Source organism: Dama dama, chromosome 15 (genome assembly GCF_033118175.1).
Source record: "Dama dama isolate Ldn47 chromosome 15, ASM3311817v1, whole genome shotgun sequence".
NCBI classification, from domain to species: domain Eukaryota; kingdom Metazoa; phylum Chordata; class Mammalia; order Artiodactyla; family Cervidae; genus Dama; species Dama dama.
The window spans coordinates 35,135,694-35,158,410 of NC_083695.1; the positions used below are offsets into that span (position 1 = coordinate 35,135,694).

A 22,717-nucleotide genomic window follows, 5' to 3' on the forward strand; every position below is an offset into this window, starting at 1 on the left:
TACATGTATCTCATTAAAAAGTTTCCTGGTTCTAGCAACACTCAGCAAATCTCCAAAGAATGCAAGTTTAGAACATAAATATTTTAAGGCCCCATAAAATTGGCAGTGAATATTTTTTCCCCTTAATACCATGTTCATGTCATTCCAATTTACTACCATGGTTTTACTTTCCAAAGCGACTTTTAATACAATACACAATTATTTCATATGGGTTGGCTAGGTCACCTCATTAAGCCTGCCAAGATCAGGCCTCTAGTGATCCCCACGAATATCCTCGCATTTATTCCTAATTAAAATGGCCCTCCTAAATTATCTCAAGTTTATCAATACAAATAACAAGCTAAGGGAAATCACCACCACTGAGAAGTTGGCGGGGCAAGGTGACCTGATCACAGACCTGAGGCCGGGCCAACTGTGGTGTGCCGTGGTGCCCTGCCACCTGTCGGCTTTGCTTACACATAACAGGGTATTGATGTCCCTCCCAGCAGTGCAGTCACCTTCTCTGACCCCTGGCCCAGTTCATCGCCCCCCAGAGAAAAGAAGGGGCCGTTTGAGAATTCCAGGCCGCCTGATTTCCCCCATCATTCATTTCCTTGGCCACATGTTTCTTCTGCTAATACTAAAAATTTATGGCCGAGCACATTAAGGGCAGCACAAGTCCTTTCCTTCTTCTGGATTATTTCAGAGTTTCCTGTCATAAGGAAATCCAAGAAGATGTGTCCTCAGTGGATTGTATGTGACAGTGTCTGCTTCTATCTCAGGAATCTGAGGCGTGATGGATACACTGTCAGTTTTGAGGGATGATGTTTTCTCCATATTTCCATTATGAACCAGGCTGTCATCTCCTAATAAATTTCTTGCATTGGTATCAATTTATTTTTACAAGCAGAGGGTCTGATGTATTTGGGAAAGCCACTGGCAGCAGGGCTGGCCCGGCTTGACAGACCTGGCTCCACCTCATTTTGGAAAACTACTTTAGTTCCAAGGACAGAATTTGACCTGCAGCCCTTGAGAATTAAAAAAAAAAAAAAAAAAAGCTCTCTTGAGAGGAAGAGAGACACATGAGGCAAGTTCCTTCTTATAAGCCAAAACAATCAACCTTGTAGGAATACCATGACATAATATTATTTCTAAGACAGCCTTGCAAACCCAGATGAGAAATGCTGTATGTCGTTATTTACTGAAGACGAGCCATCACAGTAATGCAGGGAAGCTATGGGTGAATCCAGATTGTAACTAGCTAGAGATCTCATGACTTTTGTCCACAGAAGGAATCTCAGTAGTGCCCTTCTGCTTGACAAGTAAGGAGGAGAGTCCATTCATGTACAGGTAATTGATTACACATTGTGTGTATGTCCCTGTTGTAGCTACTATGAAGGGTAGGAGAAGCCATAAAACCTTTGCCCTACCTTTCAAGAAACTTAAATCTAGTTGAAGAAGTAAGATGTTATACAAAATTAAAGTAAAAATAAGTATAGTTAATATTTAATGAGCAATGCCAAGATCTTTGTTTCTTATGTTGCTCTTCGCCTTTAACGTGAAGAAAGGTCATATAGCGTCATGATTAAGGCAGTAACCACTGCTGCCCGGTTTTGTGGCCCAGCTCTGTTACATACTAGTAATCCAAGAACCTACTTAATTTCCTTGGGCCTCAGTTTTCCTCATCTGTAAAATAGAAATAGGATTTAGAACTGCTTCATGGAACTGTTGTAAAGACTGAATAAATTAATATGCAGAATGTGTTTAGCATAGTTTTAGACACAAAGTAAGCACAAGCAAGTAAGTGTTATCCATTTTTAACTATCATCATCATTATAATGACTATTATTGTCTTTATCATTTTACAGTGGAGGAAAGAATAGCTTTAAGAGTTTACTGCCCAAGGTCATACAGAGGATGGTGTGTGGATCTAAGTCTTAGTCAGGAAGGCATCAGAGCACGGGAAAATGAGAAGTAGAGGATATCCAAATTGTAAATAAGTTGACAGAATCTTTGAAGCTTAATTAGTTTTTTCTTATTTTTTCTTACTATCCTTTTAGCACCAAACATACCTTAGATGTTATATAATAAATTTTAGATAGATAGATAGATAGATAGTGGTATGCTGGGAATGTTTAACAAGCAGCTCTTTGGAAAAAAAATTATGAATATATACATGTACATAACTTTTTGTAATTTTATGTATATAAAGGTTGATTAGTACACAGCTTACAAATAAAATTAAATATATAATCCTTTTGGTTATAAATTCTAGTCATCTAATGCAGTCTTACCAAATATTTTTGGTTATTTTAGCCAAACTTTCATATCTATTGCCAATATAAGGTTGCAGTTGATGAGTAAGTATAGTTCTGACATGAGCATCAATTATATTCTTTTCTTACTATGTCAGAACTTTACTCTTTTGTGAATGGCATGAGCAACTTCTTTACTGAATCAGATAATAGTTTTTGAATATTTGAAAAATATTTCCTCAACTTTTTGGTGCTATTCACAATGTAATGGCTACAGACACAACATAACCTTTAAGTTTAATCTGAATAGTTCATATTTTCCCATCATTTTCTTAGGTTTAAAAAAATCAATAAGATAATTAACAACCAATTTGTAGCATTTGCCAATTTCTGCTGTAAATAATTCTATCATGGCTGATGTCAGGCTACCAAAGTCACATCACTGAAGAGTTGGGAAGAGCTATGAAGTGGTATATATTATATAGTATTTCTGCTATGTAAATATAATAGACATGAATAATTTCCAGAGCATAAGTAGTAGTAAAGTTTATAAAAGAGAAAGTGCTGAGTTTGGTTATATATTACCTTTACTTTTAATATTATTTATCCAATCACAAGTATATATAATTGAATTTTAAATAACAACTGTGTTTATCAACTTAAATATGTCATTCCTGAAAAGTTAACCATTGGCTTTTGTGAGCTGGTACAGGTTGACCATAGATACTATTAGCTATGTCAACCCCAAGGGCTAAAGAGATCTGAAGTGCTCTGCATCTATGTTGCATAGTCAGTTTTTTTTTTTTCCAGTTATTTTTAATAAATAATGGTTTTATTAATATGTCAGACCACAAAACACACTGCATATTCACATGAATTTAATCATATCTCAATGCAGGAGATGTACGAGATGCTGGTACAATCCCTGGGTTGGGGGATCCCCTGGAAGAGGACATGGCAATCCACTCCAGTATTCTTGCCTGGAGAATCCCATGAACAGAGGAGCCTGGTCAGCTAAGGTCCACAGGGTTGCAAAGAGTTGGACATGACTGAAGTGACTTAGCACTAGCACTAGAAATGTATTGCTTATCTTAGTATATGTACTAAACCCAGGAAGGTTTTCTTCTCTAGGCACCTTTGAACGTCAAGTTCATTGCAGAACGGTTGGGATTCAGGCTGTGAAATCAGGCTGTGTTAGTTGGAATTCTAAATTCTCCATATAATAACTGAATGCTCTCAGGCAAGTTGTTTAATCTCTCTAAATCCCAACTGTCTTACTTATAAAATGATAGTAATAATGATATTCCTATCTTAAAGTTGTTGAGATAGTTAAATGAAAGAGTGTGCTTAAAATGACTCCATATAAAGAGTGCCCAAGAAATATGACACATATACATAATCATATATAGACCCTCATTACTTGAGAATTGTAAGATATTACATTCTGTTTGAACATATGACACAAACTAAATCCTCTGCAAGGATTATTGATTAGCAGCAAAGTATTAACTTGTATTCCATCATATTTCTGTGGACAAAGATGACTTTCTTTAAAGATAGGATGTTCTACCTTTAGAAGTACCCAAGTTCTTCTCTCGTTTGATAATCCTTTCTTAATGCTTGGAGAGGTTGGTTTGTGAGGAGCTGCAAGGCATTCACTATTAACACAGATCTTGGTCCCTGCAGCCTTGAATTTGACAGTCCTGCAAAAGAGGCCAGACAAGAGAGCCACTGACAGCAGGAGGCAAAGTGGAGCAATGGCCAGGAGAGGAGTGTCATAAAGATCTGGGGTCTCTGCTGTCAAGAGGTGTGGAACTGGTGAAACTCCTCGGAGTCTGAGAATCAGACTGACTTGGTTTTTAATCCCACTGTAGATTTTAGAGCTGTATCACCTTGGGCATGTGACTTGTACTTTCTGGGTCTCAATTTTCTCTTTTCTCGGATGAGAGTAGTAATAGGATATACTCATACACTGGAAAGCCATTAGACTTAGAAAGCATTTAGGAAACATTTGTTCCTATCCCACTCCATGCCCCCTTTCTTTTCTGCCCCCTTCTTCCTCCTTAACTCCTATGCCCCCTCCTTCTGTCACGCCTCCTTGTCCTCTGATGGAAGGGATTGGAAAAATCAGTTCAGTTCAGTCGCTTAGTCGTGTCTGACTGTTTGTAACCCCATGGACTGCAGCATGCCAGGCTTCTCTGGCCATCACCAACTCCCGGAGCTTGCTCAAACTCATGAGTCGGTGATGCCATCCAACCATCTCACCCTGTGTCGTCCCCTTCTCCTCCTGCCTTCAGTCTTTCCCAGCATCAGGGTCTTTTCCAGAGAGTCAGTTCTTCGCATCAGGTGGCCAAAGTAATGGAGTTTCAGCTTCAGCATCTGTCCTTCCATTGAATATTCAGGACTGATTTCCTTTAGGATTGACTGGTTGGATCTCCTAGCAGTCCAAGGGACTCTCAAGGGTCTTCTCCAACACTACAGTTCAAAAGCATCAATTCTTTGGTGCTCATCTTTCTTTACAGTCCAATTCTCACATCCACACATGACTTGGAAAAACCGTAGCTTTACTAGATGGACCTTTGTTGGCAGAGTAATGTCTTTGCTTTTTAATATACTGTTTAGGTTGGTCATAGTTTTCTTCCAAGTAACAAGCGTCTTTTAATTTTATGGCTGCAGTCACCATATGCAGTGATTTTGGAGCCCAAAAAAATAAAGTCTGTCACTGTTTCCATTGTTTCCCCATTTATTTGCCATGAACTGATGGGACTAGTTGCCCTGATCTTAGTTTTCTGAATGTTGAGTTTTAAGCCAACTTTTTCACTCTCCTCTTTCACTTTCATCAAGAAGCTCTTTAGTTCTTCTTCGCCTTCTGCCAATAAGGGTGGTGTCATCTGCATATCTGAGGTTGTTGATAGTTCTCCCAGCAATCTTGATTCCAGCTTTTACTTCATCCAGCCCAGCATTTCTCATGATATACTCTGCATATAAGTAGGGTGACAATATACAACCTTGACGTACTCCTTTCCCAATTTGGAACCAGTCTTTTGTTCCATGTCCAGTTCTAACAGTTGCTTCTTGACCTGCTTACAGATTTCTCACGGGATACTTGATGGCAATTGTTTTGTTTCACATTAGCCCTGGTAGGATTTTAATTTTTAAATATTTTAAACCGCCGAAAGCAATGGCACCATTAAATAAAGTTTAAAAATAAAATCATTGCAAACTACATTGTTCACAAAAGTCTTTCCATCTTTGCCTATTAACTTTTACCCTTTTATCCACTGCAAATATTATGTTAAAAATAGCAACAGATGTATCAATACTATTCTTATATTTACTGTGTTCACTTAATATTGTGTAATATAAATTTTGCATATTTATTTTATATTTGGTTACTGTAAATAATTATGATTTTTCCATAATGTTCAATATTTAGATGGTTTTATTTTTTTATTATATAAATATATGCTAAAATATTTTGGAAACCACTGCTCTTGATGACTGAAAAGGTCTTTTACAGCTCTTACATTCTATGACTTGATTATTCATGTAAAGGTCCAAAAAATGCCCAACCTGTAGTCCTTCTTTCCTTTTTTCTCCCATAAGCATTTCAGAACTGCAACTCTGTGCCTAATGACCTTTTAGGCACTGGCAGAACTAAAGCCCCTTTAGATCAGATAAAAACAATGGCAAACTCAGAGGTGGTTTTGCCTGCAAAGGGCTTCCTGATTCCAGAGAGCCTTTGGTGCAGCCCTCCACGCAACCCGCCCCTTCCCTGAGGGACTTCTGCTCTGAATTACGCCCCCACCCCACCTCCTCAGTCAGCTGAATGCTGGGCTCTTGCTCTGACTCTGCCTTTGGCCCAGTTGTATCCTTTCTTGGTGTCGTGGTTCCTGACTCACCCTCATCCCTTTTTACCGTTTATTTTTCTCTCATTTTTGTTGGCATCTGTCTCTGGACAAGAATATAGTTGCTCCTGTTCCTCCACCTTCCCAACACATTGCGTCTATGGTGGAGGCTTCCTGTCTTCACACTGGAAGGCATGGTGCCTCTACCTGTGAGCAGGTCGGAAGACTCCATCTTTAGACTGGTTCTGTGGCTTTTAATTTAATCTTTGAGATGCTGTCAAGTCTTTACTTCTGCTTCTGGCAACTTGGCTCGTGCTTTTGTGTTGAATTATAATCATGGTATATAGTTTTCTCTTTGACATTAAAATGTTTTATTCATTCAAGCATTATGCATTGACATCTTTCTGTATTTCTGGCAGCATGTTGGGTACCAGGGTTAATAGTATAGTTAATCTCAGAAATTTAATAGAGTTAATCTTGAAAGCACTGTTAGTATGAAGAAGAAACAAGCAAGAATGTAATTACTGATCCATGTGTTCAGCTGTCATCATAGAGGTTGGGGTCAAAGTTCTGGATGATGCAAAATATGGGGATCAGGCTATGAGTTGCTGACCCTTACTAACCAGCATTAATCATGATTCTTTTTTTTTTTTTTTTTTTTTGATGAGTTGGGAATGCAACTAAGGTCCTGATTTTATTTTTCTTGGTGTTCTCTGCAAAGGGCCTGGCATATAGTAGATGGTTATTAAATCCTTGATAACTAAATGAGTGATGCTTTTTCTTATGAGAGAAAATAAATGTTTTTAGAAGAGTCAGCTTTATACCACAGTTTCAGGGAATGAATTGTGATGAAAAGCGAAGATTGCTTTTACTTGAAAGAGGCTGACAAATTTCCCAGACCTGGGATCACTTTATGCAGTGTATGATTTAAGGGTGAGTGAGCATGCCAGAGCGCTCCACTTGAGCTGAGTGATGGGGAATGAGATGTGGAGCTCTGGTCTTAGATGGTATTTTGTGAAAAATAGTTGGAGATTTATGGCTATTAAACAACTTTGTAGCTGCCCCCTTCTTGTTTCGAAGCCTGCCAAATATCTCCTCCTGTGGTCTGTATCATGTTCCTTCCGGGCATCCATGATATTCAGACATATCCACTGGAATGCAGGTTTCTGTGGAATGCACCCAATGGGAGGGGGCTTGAATTGTACACATTCATCTGAAGACATTTGTTTTCTGGAACCGCGGAATGAAATTCTCACTTTGCAAGTCTCTTTTACTGTACTTTCGTTGACTCTTTTCCAGTGAGGTTGCCAAAGTTCTACCTTCCTTTCTGCATGATGGAAATTGCAGAGCACAGTATATTAGTGACCATTATCATTATTGATGTGAGTTTAAAAAATTATTAGTAACTCTCCAATTGTGAGTAGGAAACAAGTATAAAAACCTACATATGCCTTGGCCAATCTTAAGTAGAAAGACTTACCAGGTAGAATGAGCGTTTTAAGCCTTGGCATGAAGTGGGGGATTTATATTTACTGCTATTTATCAGCTTTTTCTGTTCTGTTGTTACATTCAGTAGCTTAGGAAGAGTTAGAACTGGGATATTTCACCAAAAAAGCCAACCAGAGATGCCCTTAATTCATGTTGTGCAAGTACTGGAAAACTTAGAGAAAGTGTCCTCTAATTATGGGTTTTCAACATAGGATGTATGGATTAGGTAGAAACAGAAGGCTGTTTTTTCAATTTTCATGTTTAATTTTGAGAAATTAAAAAAAATGTAGAAAAGTTTGAAAAATAACAAGCACGCTTAGTTACCCTACAGGATTTGTATTTTCTAATATGGTTTTTTTTTTTTTTTCAAGTGTTATGTTTCAATAAAAGAAATAAACCTTACGTGTAAAATTTCAGCTCCCCACTTTCCATTAGCCCCAGTTCTGTTACTCTGCTCTCTGGTAGGGGCAACCATTTTCATGAATTTAATATTTAACTTTTATATTTTTTAGATCTTTCCATATACACATGAGATCAAAGAACTACACATTTACATAAATAGTATTGCACTGCATTTATCATTTTGCGACTTGCATTTTCACTTTGCATTAAATTTTTAGACCTATTCAAATTGCGATCTATAAATCAGCTTTATTGCTCTTAAGTGCTAAATATTATTCTGTCATATGAATATACAACATTTTATTTATCCATTTTCCTCATTGATAGACATTTGAATTATTTCCAATTTGTTCTGTTGTAAATAATGCTGCAATAAACATTGTTTTATGTTCCACCTTACAGACCTGAGTAAAATTTTCCGTAGTGTATATATTTTAAAGGGAATTGCAGTACCAATTTTCAGTTTTATTAGATATTGCTAAATTACTCTCCTAAGTGGTTGAACCAATGTACATTCTCACTGGCAAAAGATGAGAGGTTAAGAGTTTTGTTGCCCTTGGTTCTCTATAGCACTCTTTATAATGAGACTTAAAAGTTTTCCAACTATGATGAACAAAAAAATGGTATTTTGTTTTAATCTGAGGTGCCCTTAGGGCTAGTGAATTTGAGCATCTTCTCTTTTATTTATTGGTCACTCAGGTTTTCTCTTCTTTGAAGTGTCTTATATTTTTTTGTCCATTTTTATTATATTTTTATTTATTTAGAGACATATTCTGAATGCTAATATTTTATTGCAGATGTTACAAAAATCCTCTAATGGGGAGATTCATAAAGTAAAATGTGAAAGTGTAATTTTTTGCCATGGATGGTTAGAAAATTCGCCAAGTACTTAAAGATTTGAGAATTATTTGTAGTTCTGAGGAGTCTGATTTACCCCAATTTTCCTGATCCCATTTTAGGCATATCTGCTTTATCCATGTAAAGGAAAACATTATTTAAAAACTTCCAGTAATGTTTTTATTATCTCATTCTTGATATACTATGAGTGTATTGCTTCAGTTTCAAGGGGAGTTCTTTATTCAGGGACAGGTAATGTGAAAATTTAAGACACTGTCTTGTCCATTTCTTTCATATGATGATTGTGCTTTTCTGAATCAAACTTCTAAGCATAATTTTCAACATCACTATTAAAAAGATCACATGGACTTCATTTTGCTAAAAGTCAAGTCAAAGAACTGGTATTTAGAATCTTGGTTTGTAGCAGTTTTCCCAAACATCCAGCCACGAAAGTCTCACCAAAAGGTATAGTTTGCAAAATTGTTCCCTTCGTGGATGCTTTTCCATAACTTGAGTTTATAAATGGACACTGAGCAGAAAAGTAATTAAATGCTAGGCATAGAATGATGACTGCAAAACAGAACTAAAGCCACACAATTTTTGCTTTGACTAAAACTGGAAAGAAAATGTAAATCACTATTTTACTCTTGGTTAGAAAACTTGAATGTTTTGCCCAGTCAGAGATATTTGCTGAAAGGTAGTTTCTTCTAGTAATTTTAGGAAAAGCTGTCATCAAATTGTCAACAGCCCAAATTGAGATTAAAAGTACCAAGAAACATCACAATATAGCAACCTAAAACTCATCCTGGATTTTCAGGCTTTTTTAGCAATGAGATGGAGCAGAAACATTGACAGGGAGAGAAGCTCTGGCCTCTTGCAGAGGAAGTATAGTAGATCTGTGGAAGGACAGCCCCCGTTGCTCCTCCCCTGCCTCAAGCAGGAGCAGCATATGAATAGACGCCATACTTAGAACATTATCTTTGTGGCTCATTGATCAAATAGGGAAGCCCTATTGATCAAATAGGGATTGCAGGAGACCTTGAATGCCAAATGGAGAAGCACCTGGTGATTCCAGTGTTTGAATTTTAATCTAATTGCTGATTGTTTTATACGATTACAGCATCTAAAAAAGTCTTTAGGTACTTTTTCAAATATGTTTCTTAGCAACTGAACTTTGATCTTTCTGGACCCAATACCCTTGGATCAAGCTTTAAACACAGTATATTTCTCTTGCTGCTGGAGTTAAGTAATGCTACCCAAAATCTTTCTCTACCTTAGGGACATAGCTTCTGCTTTTGCACCATTCAGAACTCTTTCTCTAAGTCTCTACTGAAAGCCGCTTAATCAAACATCTCAAATGTCAGAAACAGGGTTTAAAGGGTTTTTCTAGCAAGTAGGTCTAATCTCCTACTTAGTTTTGATTCCTATAATGTCGATAATCTCTTTGGAGAAAAAGCCTGCTCCTACTAGGGCAAATATATCCCATAGAATGCATTTCCTTTTCCAGAAAGAAAAATGTAGCATTAATGAAATTTACTTTTTCATGAAGCCTGGAAAGGTTGTAAGCTTAGGATTTTGATCCTAGCAGATGTTCTTTTTAGGATATTAAAAAAAAAAAAGTGATGTTTGATTCAGAAGTCTCAGTAAGAATTGCAGTAGTGATGCTTCGTGTTCCACACTACCTCACTCTAAATATGACATACTGGTCAGTAGCCCTGAGTGACACCTACTCTCCAGGTGTGGTCTTTCCTCACACCTTAGCCCCCATGGATGTAGCACTAATTAGAGAAAGAGAAAGAGAGCAGCCTGGGTCACACCATATCAAGGTGGATGGTTAAAGCACTTTGCATGTAGGAAAAAAAGCATCTTCACAGATAGATTTCATATCATTTTCTCTCAGCCCTCCAAATGGCAAAGTTTTGTTGATAACCATTGTACTTCAAATTTCAGATGATTTTTTAGTGCTATTGTTAAATGTAGCCACAACCCCAACTGCAAGGTCTTCTCTAGGGTCACTTCATGCTTCTTATGTCTTCACCTTTCCCCTGTCTCCATGCCACTGGGCCCAGTAAACCAGCCCTGTTTGTCCCATCCACCCTGCAGGCCAAGCTCAGCCTCTTCACTGGTTTCGTAGAAATCTATGTACAGTAAGCGTTTAATCTGTGTGAATTTTGGGTAGAAAGCTATTGGGGAATAACTGTAATAGAAATCTAAGTCTGCATCATTTCCTGCCCTCAACATCTCTTTTCCTTCTCCTCCTCAAAATTCCACTCAATAAACAAACCATCCCCTTGTCTCAGATCCCTTCCACCAGTACAAGTCCCTTCAAAGCATTATATTTGACCCTACACTTACCAACATATTATCTCAACAGAGACAGCTCTTGCTTCCTAAGAAGAGCCTTGGTCCGTAACATGTTGTCCAAACCCAGATCCCAAGGAGACAAGTTTGGTAAACGGAAGGGTTTAGTGTTTGGCGTTGCTCATGTTGCTGTGTTTTTTTTTTTTTTCACACAGCCCTCCAGTGACAGAGTTGTTGTCTCTCCTAAGAGCCACTACACACCCCTGCCTTCTGCTTCCAGGGAACTCACCAGTCACCGAGGTAGGAACCCTGCTTTTTATTGCGCTTTATGGCTGCAGGGAGAGATGCCGGGCTGTGCGGAGCTCGGGGATCATTACGGCTTCCTCGGCACTTTGGATGGAACAAGTGCTTTTCAAGTCCATGATGAGAAATCATACCTGTCAAGCCTAGTAATTTTGACTCATATTAAATAGAATTTAGTGGCAGTCGATTAGAAGGCAAATAGTCTATGGTGGAATATAATTTTGTGATTTTTTTTTTTTTCTTTAAGCAAAGATATTATCACACTTAAAAGTTACAAAGGAGGTCATTACCTCCAGAGAAAGTGGCAGAGAGCAATTGGGAAACTCACTAATATTTGTAAAAGTGTCATTATTTGGGAGTATTATAGTTGAAATCTGTAATTTCAAAATGAGTGAACTCTACATTACAGCTAAAAGGATAGAATCAATATGCAGTTTTCCTTGAATTCTCTGATCCTTGAAATTTTAATTTGGCTTACCCAGCTCTTCCAAAGCCTTGAATTTCTATTGTCATCTCTAGAGTCTGCAAGGAATGTGGTTGAAACATGCTTTATCTCCAACCTGGCTGTTTAAACCAAGGACCATGTGATCACTTTTGTTGTAATTGGTTAGGACAGGAAGAGGCCATGTGATATAATTTGTTTACCCCTTTTTATTCTGGTTATGACCATAGTCATATTTCATAGTTATGAATCTTCCTTCCAAAGGTAAGTAAGAACAGGCTTAGGTTGAGGGCTCTACATACTTTTAAACATCACTTCCCCAAGCAGGAAATTCCCCTGTACATTCAAGGGACACTGAAGAAGGGCTATTCCGGCTTTGTCCTCCAAGCTGCATTGCAGGATGGGTTGGGTAGGAGCCAAGTCTGTAGAGATTATCAGAAAGTGATGGAACTGGCCCTCTAGGGAGACATGGGGGCTTTGGGTAAATGGCACACTAACATTCTGTAGGATCCCAGGTATCTGTGACTTGGACTTGTGTTTTCTGTTTGATGTCTGGATTCAGTGGAGTTGGTTTAATTAATTAATTAATAATTAATATTAATTAAAACATAATTATGTGTTGGTTTAATTAGGGTTCAGTTCTGATTCCATTCTGGAAATATTCAATTTGTGAAAATCAATTTTGCTCAAAGTCAAGTAGCATAAATAGCTGCCAATGTGTTTTGAGGGGCATGAACAGATCTCTTCTGAATATTCTTATGAAGATTTTGAGTATATCCCTTTAGAGACTGTTTTTCACAGGGGTGGGAGGTGGGGATTCCTCTACACAAATTATTATACCCTGTCTAGAAGGGATAACAAATTAAGCCTTGCATCATAGTCTCATGGATTTATTTATTCGTCTCTTGTATTTGAATTGATTGAGTTTGTGTTGATTACATGAATAGGAACTGAAGTCTCAGAGCCCTCAAGCCTGCTTCAGTTCATCTGGCCATGAAATTGAGATTTCACAACAAAAGGACCTGATCAAATAAGTGATAGTCATCAGTAACAGGGCAAAGATCATCTGTCATTGTAACAGTGATATAAAAAATCTGAACCTTGAAAAAAAGGAATATAAAACAATAAGTTTTGAAGATACTTGGCTAATACTTGGGATACGGAAAAATGCCTAATGTGGTCTGAGTTAAAATAGACACTCTTGAATGACATCAGAGTACAACACCAGTGGAAAAAGTGTTATTTAATGGAAGCCAAGACAGATGTCTTGATTTTCCTGAGCAGTTAATACACATTTAATACATCTGTTGCCTAATCATTGCTAAGTACTTGGTTGTTGAAAAAGCAAGTCAGCATCATGAAGTGATGGCCAGGTCTTTGGACTTATGGTCCTGAGGAGACCAGAAAGAGAGAACCAAAGACGCCCATTAGGCTGAATTACTGTTGAGCTGATATGTGTAGGGAAAATATGAGACTAATATATTTCAGCTTGGCATGAATTATGCAGTGACAAATGAGGAAAACAATAGTTTTCAGCACCAGAATGAAACCACTTAATGATATCTTGGGTTTTTTTTTGTATTTAAGTTAAAGAAATTATTCTAAGTTTCTGATTCCTTAGATCACCAGACTCCTTGAGTGTCATTTGTTAATATTTCCATGGAAACAGCCTGCAAACATTTATCCAGAGAGGTACTTCCATGTTATAAAGGCAAATTACACCAGTTGTTTCCCAGGTGAAATCCTCCATGATGTCTGAACTCAGTCTGTAAAGTCCTAAGTGGAAATTCTATTTGTAAATAATTTTTGATTCATCTGGTTCCCAATCTCTTTTCATTCCGCACCAGCGACTACACAAACTGGTAGGTAGTAGTTCATGTACAAATTGCTATTTTTCTATACATGCCATTTTCTCTGTGCTTGTCCTTTTATGTAACTTCCAATGTCGAGTTTGATAGACCAGAGATCCATGTCCTAAGAACTGTAGATTCAAATGCAAGAGAAGTCTGAGCTCAGAATAACGATTAGGAGTCAGGGGACTCTATTTTTCCATCTATAACGTATAGATAATCCAAACCTCCTAGAGACAGTGATGCCCAGCGCTTTATGCTTCTTCTGTGAGATTTTTAGTTATCGTACCTTCATGGAATTTCCCCCCTTCTTTATCTCCTTTGTCGTTGTTCAGTTGTTAAGTCGAGTCCAACTCTGCGACCCTGTGGACTGTAGCACATCAGGTTCCTCTGTCCGTGGGGATTTCCAGGCAAGAATACTGGAGTGGGTTGCCACTTCCTTCTCCAGGACCAGAAAGTGAACCTGTGTCTCCTGCACTGGCTGATGGATTCTTCACTGCTGAGCCACCTGGGAAGCCCTTATCTCCTTTGTGTAGTTGCTTATATTCTGCTTTATATAACACAGGTCAGGTCTGTGTATGTCTTGAACTCTTCAGAGATGCACAAGCTCCCTGAAGGGCAATATAGATTCTAACTCTTTTCTTTCACATCACTAACTCCTACTTAGGTATAAGCTGAAACACCACAGCGCCAAGAAAAGCTCCTCTGATCCTGCTCTATCCATTTGCATTAGGTCAGTTTTCCCTTTTCAGGGGCTGTTTTCCTGGATGGCAGCTTTCGGTGGAGATCGGGATGGGGTGGAGGTTGGAGGTACTGGTGTTTGTTTATGCTATATCTTCAGTGCCTGTCACAGGACCTCCTACTTAATCAGAGATCCATAAATATTTGTTCAGTAAATGATGAGTGATAGAAACCCAGGGGGAAGGCGGTAACTTTGGTACCTCTTGTTGTTATCTAAGTACCTGGTTGCACATAACTTGCAAGGTAACTTGATTGCATCTGAGGAAGGAGACCCATCTGCCTTTGGGGGTGAGCACATACTGAAGGGAGAGGCCAGTTTTATAAATGGCAGACCTCAACTCTGTTGCTTTCAGAAACCCAAGTCATCTTGGACGGGAGCTTTATCTGTTGGTTCATTGCCAGACAGCATTTAGCCGTATTGCATAACTTCCAAGTAGATAGTTATTTTGAAGTCTTAGTTTTCAGACTCTGGTGTTTTGATGATGGAAAGGAATAGGATGAATTAAAGCAACTTATGGAATTCTTGTGCTAGTATAGAAGCTCTCAGAGAAGGGACTGGACTCTCAATAAGATGCAGGTTATGTAAAGATAGTTTTAGAACAGTCTGCTTAAAATCTCTCTGAGAATTCTCCTCTAGTTCTGAGCATGTCTTCAGAATATGGGGACATGGTGCTGTATCAGTGATGCCAACTGCTACCTAGTGATGGTCTGCATGCTACATCTTCAGTGGATAGCCACATTTATGAGGAATGTTGAAATGTTTGTTGGAGAAATGTCTCTTTCAATATATCCTGGCCATAGGATATACCCCCAAAAGCCATATATTGCTACTTTTTATCTAGTAGCTATTAGAAGTAGAATTTGCATCTTTATTAACCATTGTGTCTTTTGGGAAAACATTTCTATTTAGAGCAGAGACCATCAATACACCCAGTAAGGTGGGGAGAATAAATATTACTGTTCTCATTTAACAGAGGAAGACACCCGCAACAATTACTAGGAAAGACTGAATCACTCAGCAACACAGGAAAGGAAAAAATCCAGAGTCTATATCCTTGGATCCCAGGCCACCCCAGATATTTACCCTTTACACAGGATATGTGAAGCAGATGCAGGATTCACTGTGGCATTGTGCTGGGGGAAAGAGGAGAGAACATACAGGAAAAGGCCCAACCTGGAGCTGTCCGCTGTCAAAGGTGCATTCCCAAAGACTGTGACAAAGTATGGCATCCTTGCCTGTTCTGTCAAAAGAACTTCCTGTTACGCCTTTCTGACACCCTTTTATAAAAAAAAAAATTACAAATCTATACATACAGAAGCAGAGACAGTTTGAAAAGCCAAAGAGGAAAATGCTCTGGTACCAGTCTGAATTCAGACAGGGAAAATTTAATGCACACTATTCAAATTATGAAAGGCTTTAATGTAAGGAATGAGAGGCTTACACATGCAGGAAAGGACTGGCAGGGAGAGTGTCACCCCAAGTCTCAGCTCTGAGACTTGTGATTCTTAAGAGCTTGATGACCATTTCTGTGCCTCTCAGAAATCCTTGGGCATCTCCTACTAACTTTCTCAGCCTGCAGCATTCGGTTCTTCAAACTTTATGGACTACCCACATGTTGCCCTGCCCCTTCTTTCTGGATTTCCAAATCATACTGTCTCTCTCTTTGGCCCACACTAACCAAGAACCATGCACAGAGGGGATTTTGGGAAATGTAGTTTCTAGTTTCTGATCCACAGAGAAGACCTCAGGAGTGGATAGTGGCAGTGCCCAATTAAAACAGACAAGTTGGCACATCTACCGTAATCCTACCTTGCCAACAGCTCTCAGGTTGAGAGTCTCATTCCAGTTGTTTGCACACACCCATTTTGCAAAATAATTGCAAAACCAGTGAACATCCCTGAATTATTACTCCCCCACCTCCCAATCTGGAAGATGTACCACAGTTAGCTTGTCATATTATGCACTGGACTTTAAAAGTATGAAAGAGAGCAAGAATCTGAGGGAATCTGTTATGAAAACTTGCTTGGGGATGATAACACCCTACTTCTATCAGTTGTTGGAAACCTTGCCATTATTTTTATTGACACAGTTCTAAGAAGCTCATCCTCTTCTCCAACTGGGGCTTGGTCTATTTGTGTTGGGAATTGATTACTGGGACTGTCACAGAGTGATTTACATAGCAACTTATCATAATTAGTTATCATTTGCAGTTTCCTTAATGTGCATTGCATTTTATGCTTAGCAATTGATTTTTCTGTATTTCTCCATGAAGCAGCTCGATGAGTGTCATCCAAAAAAGAAGAAAAAGACAGAAAGAAAAACTGCAGGCATTTTTTATTTTTATTTTTTAAACAGTTTTAGCTTGAGATATCATAAAAACACATTTTCGCAGAAGTCGTAAATGCAGAGAGTTTTGCTTTAACTATTTAAATAAGCCAAAGTGAAATGAATCAGAGGAAAATTAAATGTATATAAATGAAGATGTGTCAACATAGGTGAAAATGTTTGGGATGGGGAGATGTTGGCCACAAAAACTGTATGCCAGCAAGCAGAATACTTCCAGGAAAGCTCAGGATGGGGCTGCTTGATAACCAAACTTCATCATAATTTGTTTTAGCTTATAGGATTTGAAAACAGTCTTTCTCCCTCAGACAATTTAAAATCCTTTTTCTATTTTTCATATTTCTACCATCTTGCTAAGGTCAACCCACAAGGAATGTGAAGGCTTAAGTAGACTTGATCATTATAAATGGAATCTACACAGAATAATAGCGAAGACTCAAAGAAAATAGGTGTATTAGCTGAACTCTTACCAGTTCAGCATCAAGAAGTCTTCTTGCCTATTGCTTGTTGGTTTTCACTGACCATTTAAAAAGATGGAATTAGCAATCCCATGGTTATGCTGACTCTGCCAGGTAGTTCTCACCTAAGATTAGACTCATAACCAAGGTGAGCTGTTTATTTGTGGCCTTCTGTTCTCCCAGAATATTTTGATTACTTTTTCAAGGGAGCTAACCATTAGATGATTTCTCAGAAAATGTGATTGATTCATTGAAGATTCAGAGAAGCATGATGGATCTAGCTTTCCCCTGTGGAAAGTATATGAAAGTTGTGGATAAAAAGAAACAAAGATGTGGGTAGGGATAGCAGCAGGAGAAAAAGAGAGACAGAGAGAAGAAAACTGAAAAAGAAAATGAGAAGTTGGCAATTGATGTGGAAGCACTCCTCGCCAAGGGGGACATGGTTGGTCTGTGGGTCCTGCCAAACAACTGCATAGTCTTGGCTCCCCTGTCTCAGATTCTGTGTGCTGTGGCTTTGCCCTGGATGTGTGGGGGCAGAGTGTGTTGATTCCCTGTGCAGAACTATTATTAGCATTTTCTAATTATGTAAAATACTTTCCTCTGATGACATTTTCAACAGAACCCCTCACTTTAGTTTTTTCTTCCCTTCATAATGCTTTCATGGGCCTAGAATCTTGGTGGAAGTCTCAGATGCTGAGAGATGCTAAAGTTTCCTTTATTTAATCGAGGTGACTAGTGATTTGACAGTAGTGGTTGACAGGTTTATTTTATCTGTGTGGCAGCGGGAGTCTATTTTCAGTGTGTGCACTCTGTACCTAAGTAAAAGGACTTTACTAAGTGCTGAATAAATTGTACTTTCCTTTGATTCTAGACCTTGCTGAAATGGTTTAAAAACTCTAGTCTGGGTCATCAAATTCATCTCCTTGCTGCTTTGCAGGGTCAATAGCTTCACTCCGTGCAGAGCAATGCTGGGTGGATTGGAATGGAGGGTGGTGTAGATTAAAACTTCCGCATATATATAGATAGATGTGCATGTGTGCTCTCGCTGTCTGGGAAGCTGTCAGTGATGGAAGAGCAAGCCAAGTGGAATCTGAAGATGGATGAATCTGTTAGACTATTATCAGGACTGGCATGGACTTTAGCCAGGAACTTGAAGCAACCTCCTTTAAGCATTTGAAATCCATAGGGGTCCATTTCCTATCCTTTTTCTCCAAGGATGATTTTTCATTTGCAGTCTCCATGATTGCTTTATTTCTACTCTTTGGGCAGAACTGTGGTGCACTCATAGACACAAAGGGACTAGGGACTTGGTTCTTTCATTCCAGAAGCAAAGCAAAGCAAGAAAATGGACTCTTGCTCCACACTCCCAACAGTAATAATCCTTACCTCTGTAGGATGAGAAGTCAAAAGGATAACCCTTCCACCAACAGATGGACCAAATAAAAATAGTGGTAAAATACAACCCTCTATTTATTTAAAAAAAAAAAAAAAGAAGAAGAAGGAGAGTCTGGAATTGACAGAGTTGAAGATGAAATGTCCTGAAGTTTTGAAGATGTGGGCTGGTTTTTCTGCCCTCCATTGCAAGGGAAGAGCTAGGATGTGATCAGGTGTAACTCCTGAGAGGACAAATCTTGCCCTGAGCACCAACATTCAAGGAGTCCTCCAGTATGTCTTTATTTTTTATCCACTGTGAACAAAGTATGTGTTAGGGTTAATGGAGAACTTAGAAACAGAGAACATGGTATATGTCATGTAAGAATTTATAGTTTGATTAAGGATATATAAAAAATGAAGCAATGCCAACCAGACAGATATTATATAATTAAGAGTTGCCTTACTTGGTAAAGGCCACAAGTGTTAAAAATGCTTGGAAAAGAAAATCAGTAAAGGCTAGAGTAGTTAGGTATGACTGTTTAGGTGTTGTCCTAGAGCTTTGAAGGACAACTAAAGGTGGAGGGCAGAAGAAGGACATCCAGAAAAAGGAAATGGGTAAAGAAAACCTGAGAATAGACAGAACTCGGTGGAGGCAGGGACCCAATTTTGAAAAATTCAGAAATAAGTTTTCTTATGTAGAATGAGTTTGTGTTAGGACAGGCCTTGAACAGGTAGAATTTGAGTCTAGATTTGATTTAAAGCTCTGCTCTGTGGTTATTAATATGCAAGCAGTCTGCAAGGGGATTGGAAGGAAAAGAGCCAGGACTCAAAGGCCATTGTGGGATTGTCTTGAAGGGAGTGTGGCCCAGTTTTAGAGGCTTTGGATTTCTTGACACCAAGTTACGTGACTGCCTCTAAAGAGCAGGTTTCCAGCAAAGGTAATTTAGGAAACAACTTGAGAACAGATGGGCAGGACAGCTGGGCCAGAACACTGCCAGTGGAGCAGGGGTGGGGGCGATGTAAAGGGAAACTTATGGCCGCGGTGGAGTTGTGGTTTGAGGTTGCTAAGGGTTTGGTTTCAGGGTATCCCTGGCTCGGGTATCAGAGAAAATGGACAATCAATACTTTTCCTCCCCATGTTATTCAAAGTATTTCTGATATTGCTTTTGAAACCAAAATTTAGAGTACAGAATCAATGAGGGTAATGGTGAAAAAATCGAGCATTTGATGCTGCAGGAATGGAGTGGCTGACGAATAGTGGAAGGTATGTAAGAACCATTCTGTAACAAATGCAATTGGCTGACTTAATGACTGAATATACTCAGAGGTAGAGGGTACCAGAGAACAGACAGCTGTGAGGAAGCCAGCCTGCTTCATGGGAAGCTGCAGTCTCTGCCTATATCCCCTCTCCCTTCCCTCTAGCAGGATTCCCCACTGTCACTCAGCCATGAGCTATAATCTGGCCTGTTAAATATAAGACTGCTGAAATTAATGTAGTAGAGCTCATGGCAACAGGAACAAACATATAAGAAGCAGGCAGGGCAGCTGCAAAAATGTGTTCTCGTTTGGACCTTCGGCTCAAGATGAGCTACATTCTTATAAAAACTAATAAGGGCCCAGGGTGTCTTATTCCCAAATCTTGGGTTTCTGGAAGGAGAGCTCTTTGAAGCCAACGCTTTTGGTCTAGATCATTCTGCTGAGAGGTCTGCCCAACCTTAACTTCCCAGGCTTAGGTCTTCCCACTCATTTGTTTCCTCATCTCATAGAAAACTTTACCACTGCCTCAGGTTTTTTCCTCATGTAGAGCTTTTACAACCTTTTTGGAACAAATAAACAAACATCTGGAATTGTGTGGTTCATTTAATTAAAAAGTTTGCATTTGGCCAGAAATGGTAAAATCATGAAAAATGGCCTGTCGGCGAGCTCAAGAAGGCCAAACGATGACGTTGTTGGCTGCTAGTGGATTGAAATTGAGTGAGTGAACACCTGCTTGGTTCAGCCTTCTGTCCTCCTGTTCCCCCTTCCAGCCATTAATATTTACTGCTCTGGGTCTTTATCCATACTAATGAAATTCTTGGTTGGGGTTGGTCAGGGGACGGGGCTGTTACTTTTCCAATAACTTGGGATTTGTTGGGATGTGCGTACTTTATGAAGGGTGTGGAATTGGGCTTTCTGCCTTCTCGGTTCCCTTAATCAGAATTCCATATGCTTCAGGTCACTGCAGGGGCCTATTTCTGTTTCTTCAATCAGTCAGCCAGTCATGGGTTTTTCGAGAGGAACCTTGTACTGGAGGTTGTGGAAAATGCAAAAGATGCTATGAGCTCTGCCTTCAGGAATCCTGTAGTCTAATTGGAGAAGGAAACCCGTACCCATGGAAAGCAGTGGTGAAGCTAGATCCAAGAGTGCAGGAAAGGGAGAGCTGAGTGAGGACGGAAGTGTGGGGAGGTGGCCTCGGATGAAGGTAGGAACTGAGTTGAAAGGAAATAGGTTAGAGAAAGCCAGGCTTGTCTTATCACATGGGAGTGGCCACTACTAAAGAAAGGGCTTTATTCCTTCCATTCTCTGCTTCTAAGTGTCTAAGACCTCCTTCTCCAAGTCATCTTATAGATACCTAAAAACTGAGACACAAACATGTGTTTAATATAGAAACGCAATTTCAGAATAAATCTTCCATCCCCTACTTCTCTGCTCTTACATTTCTACCCATTGTTGGCCCTACACACTTTGAACATAAAAGTTCTAGAGCAACGGCTGGAATGAAACAATCTGTATAGTTGACAAACTTGAAGGAATCCTGGAGAAAAGATGTTTCACAGTGTTAAAGAGAACTTGGGGAGAGACCAAGTGGAGTTCTTGTTTAATTTCTGGCCATAATCTAGGTGAGGAGTACATGTGACAAGCAACCTTAAAGCAGGGGTTAGTTAGAATGATTCTACCTTTCTGATGCTGCTGCTCTGCGGGGCAAGCCTGTGGTGAAGTAAAATGTTTTGTTTGTATATCAAAAGAAGAATGTTGGGAGTATTTGGCTTTGCAGAATGTAGTGCTCTGATATGTCTTCAACTTGAGAATTTAATCCTAGGATAAAGTTATTCTAAAAAAAAAAAAAAAAGAGCCTTTTTTTTTTTTTTTTTAATTATTGTCATTGTACAGAATATGAGGAAAGTAGCTGATGGACTGGAAGTACAGTGGGTGCCATTTAGAGTTGGTTCTAAGGAAAGGGTGAGTATTTTTGAGATCAGGTGTGGACTGGCAAGGGAGACTAAGAAATCATTATTCCCCAATGCCTTTTACTGAAGGGTGTGCTCATCCATCTTTGAAAGTTGGATAGTGTAGCCTGAAGGAAGTGAAATGAAACTTAATACAACTTTCAAATCCGACCAGGATTTGAAACACAGATCCAGAGTTCTTGTCAATGCTAGTTCAGCTTTTTTAATAAAATGAAACCAGGGTTTCACCTTGACCCCTCTGGACTTCTGCAGGCACAGACAGATACAAGACCAAGCTGGAAAAACACTCCTCTGTTGTCAGAGGAGTTCTTAGTCCTGGACTCTTTTTATTCTTGTGCATCTGTTTCTTTAAATACTCTCTGCAGAAGCATTAGCATGAAAATAAAAGAGTATAGCAACTTGGAATTTTCCATTTGTAGCTTCCTTAGTCTGTGGGGTCAAAGTTCTATCCTCAGGGATGCTAATGCAAACTCTGTGTACTGTTCCAGGGCAAATGTTTCTCAACTAAAAGACAAGAGGGGGTGGGGAGCCAGGAAAATAATGCAATGCTAATTCCCAAACACAGACTGCCTGGAGATTCCAATTTAAATTGTTGCTCTTTTACCCCTATTCCCACCCTCCCTGAAAGAAAAAAAAAAAAATCCTGTTTTGTAAGGACAGACATCTGTGTAAGAGCAATAAAGCAGTCTTCTCCCTTGTGGATTAGCTCTTTATTCCTTTATTTATCTTGCTCTACCTCATCAGTTTTTTCCAAATCAAGGAGAGTCAAAGAGGATAAGATGCTGTCCCTTTCTTTGTTTTTGATTAAAGAAACCCATATAACCATTCTCCCACACAACTTCTTTTTTTTACTCAATAGAGAGCTTTT

General features: G+C 39.0%; 1 protein-coding gene across 3 annotated transcripts in view; it reads left to right on the forward strand.

The window, feature by feature from the left end:
- Positions 1-22,717, forward strand: part of LRMDA (leucine rich melanocyte differentiation associated) — a 1,173,646-nt gene that overhangs the window by 906,107 nt on the left and 244,822 nt on the right. For 2 of the 3 annotated variants that reach the window (XM_061163023.1, XM_061163025.1), the window contains exon 6: positions 11,326-11,410. The exons of the other annotated variant lie outside the window; for it this stretch is intronic. In XM_061163023.1, coding sequence (XP_061019006.1) covers positions 11,326-11,410 — 85 coding nt within the window. The remainder of the gene's footprint in view (positions 1-11,325; positions 11,411-22,717) is intronic. 3 annotated transcript variants of the gene reach the window in all.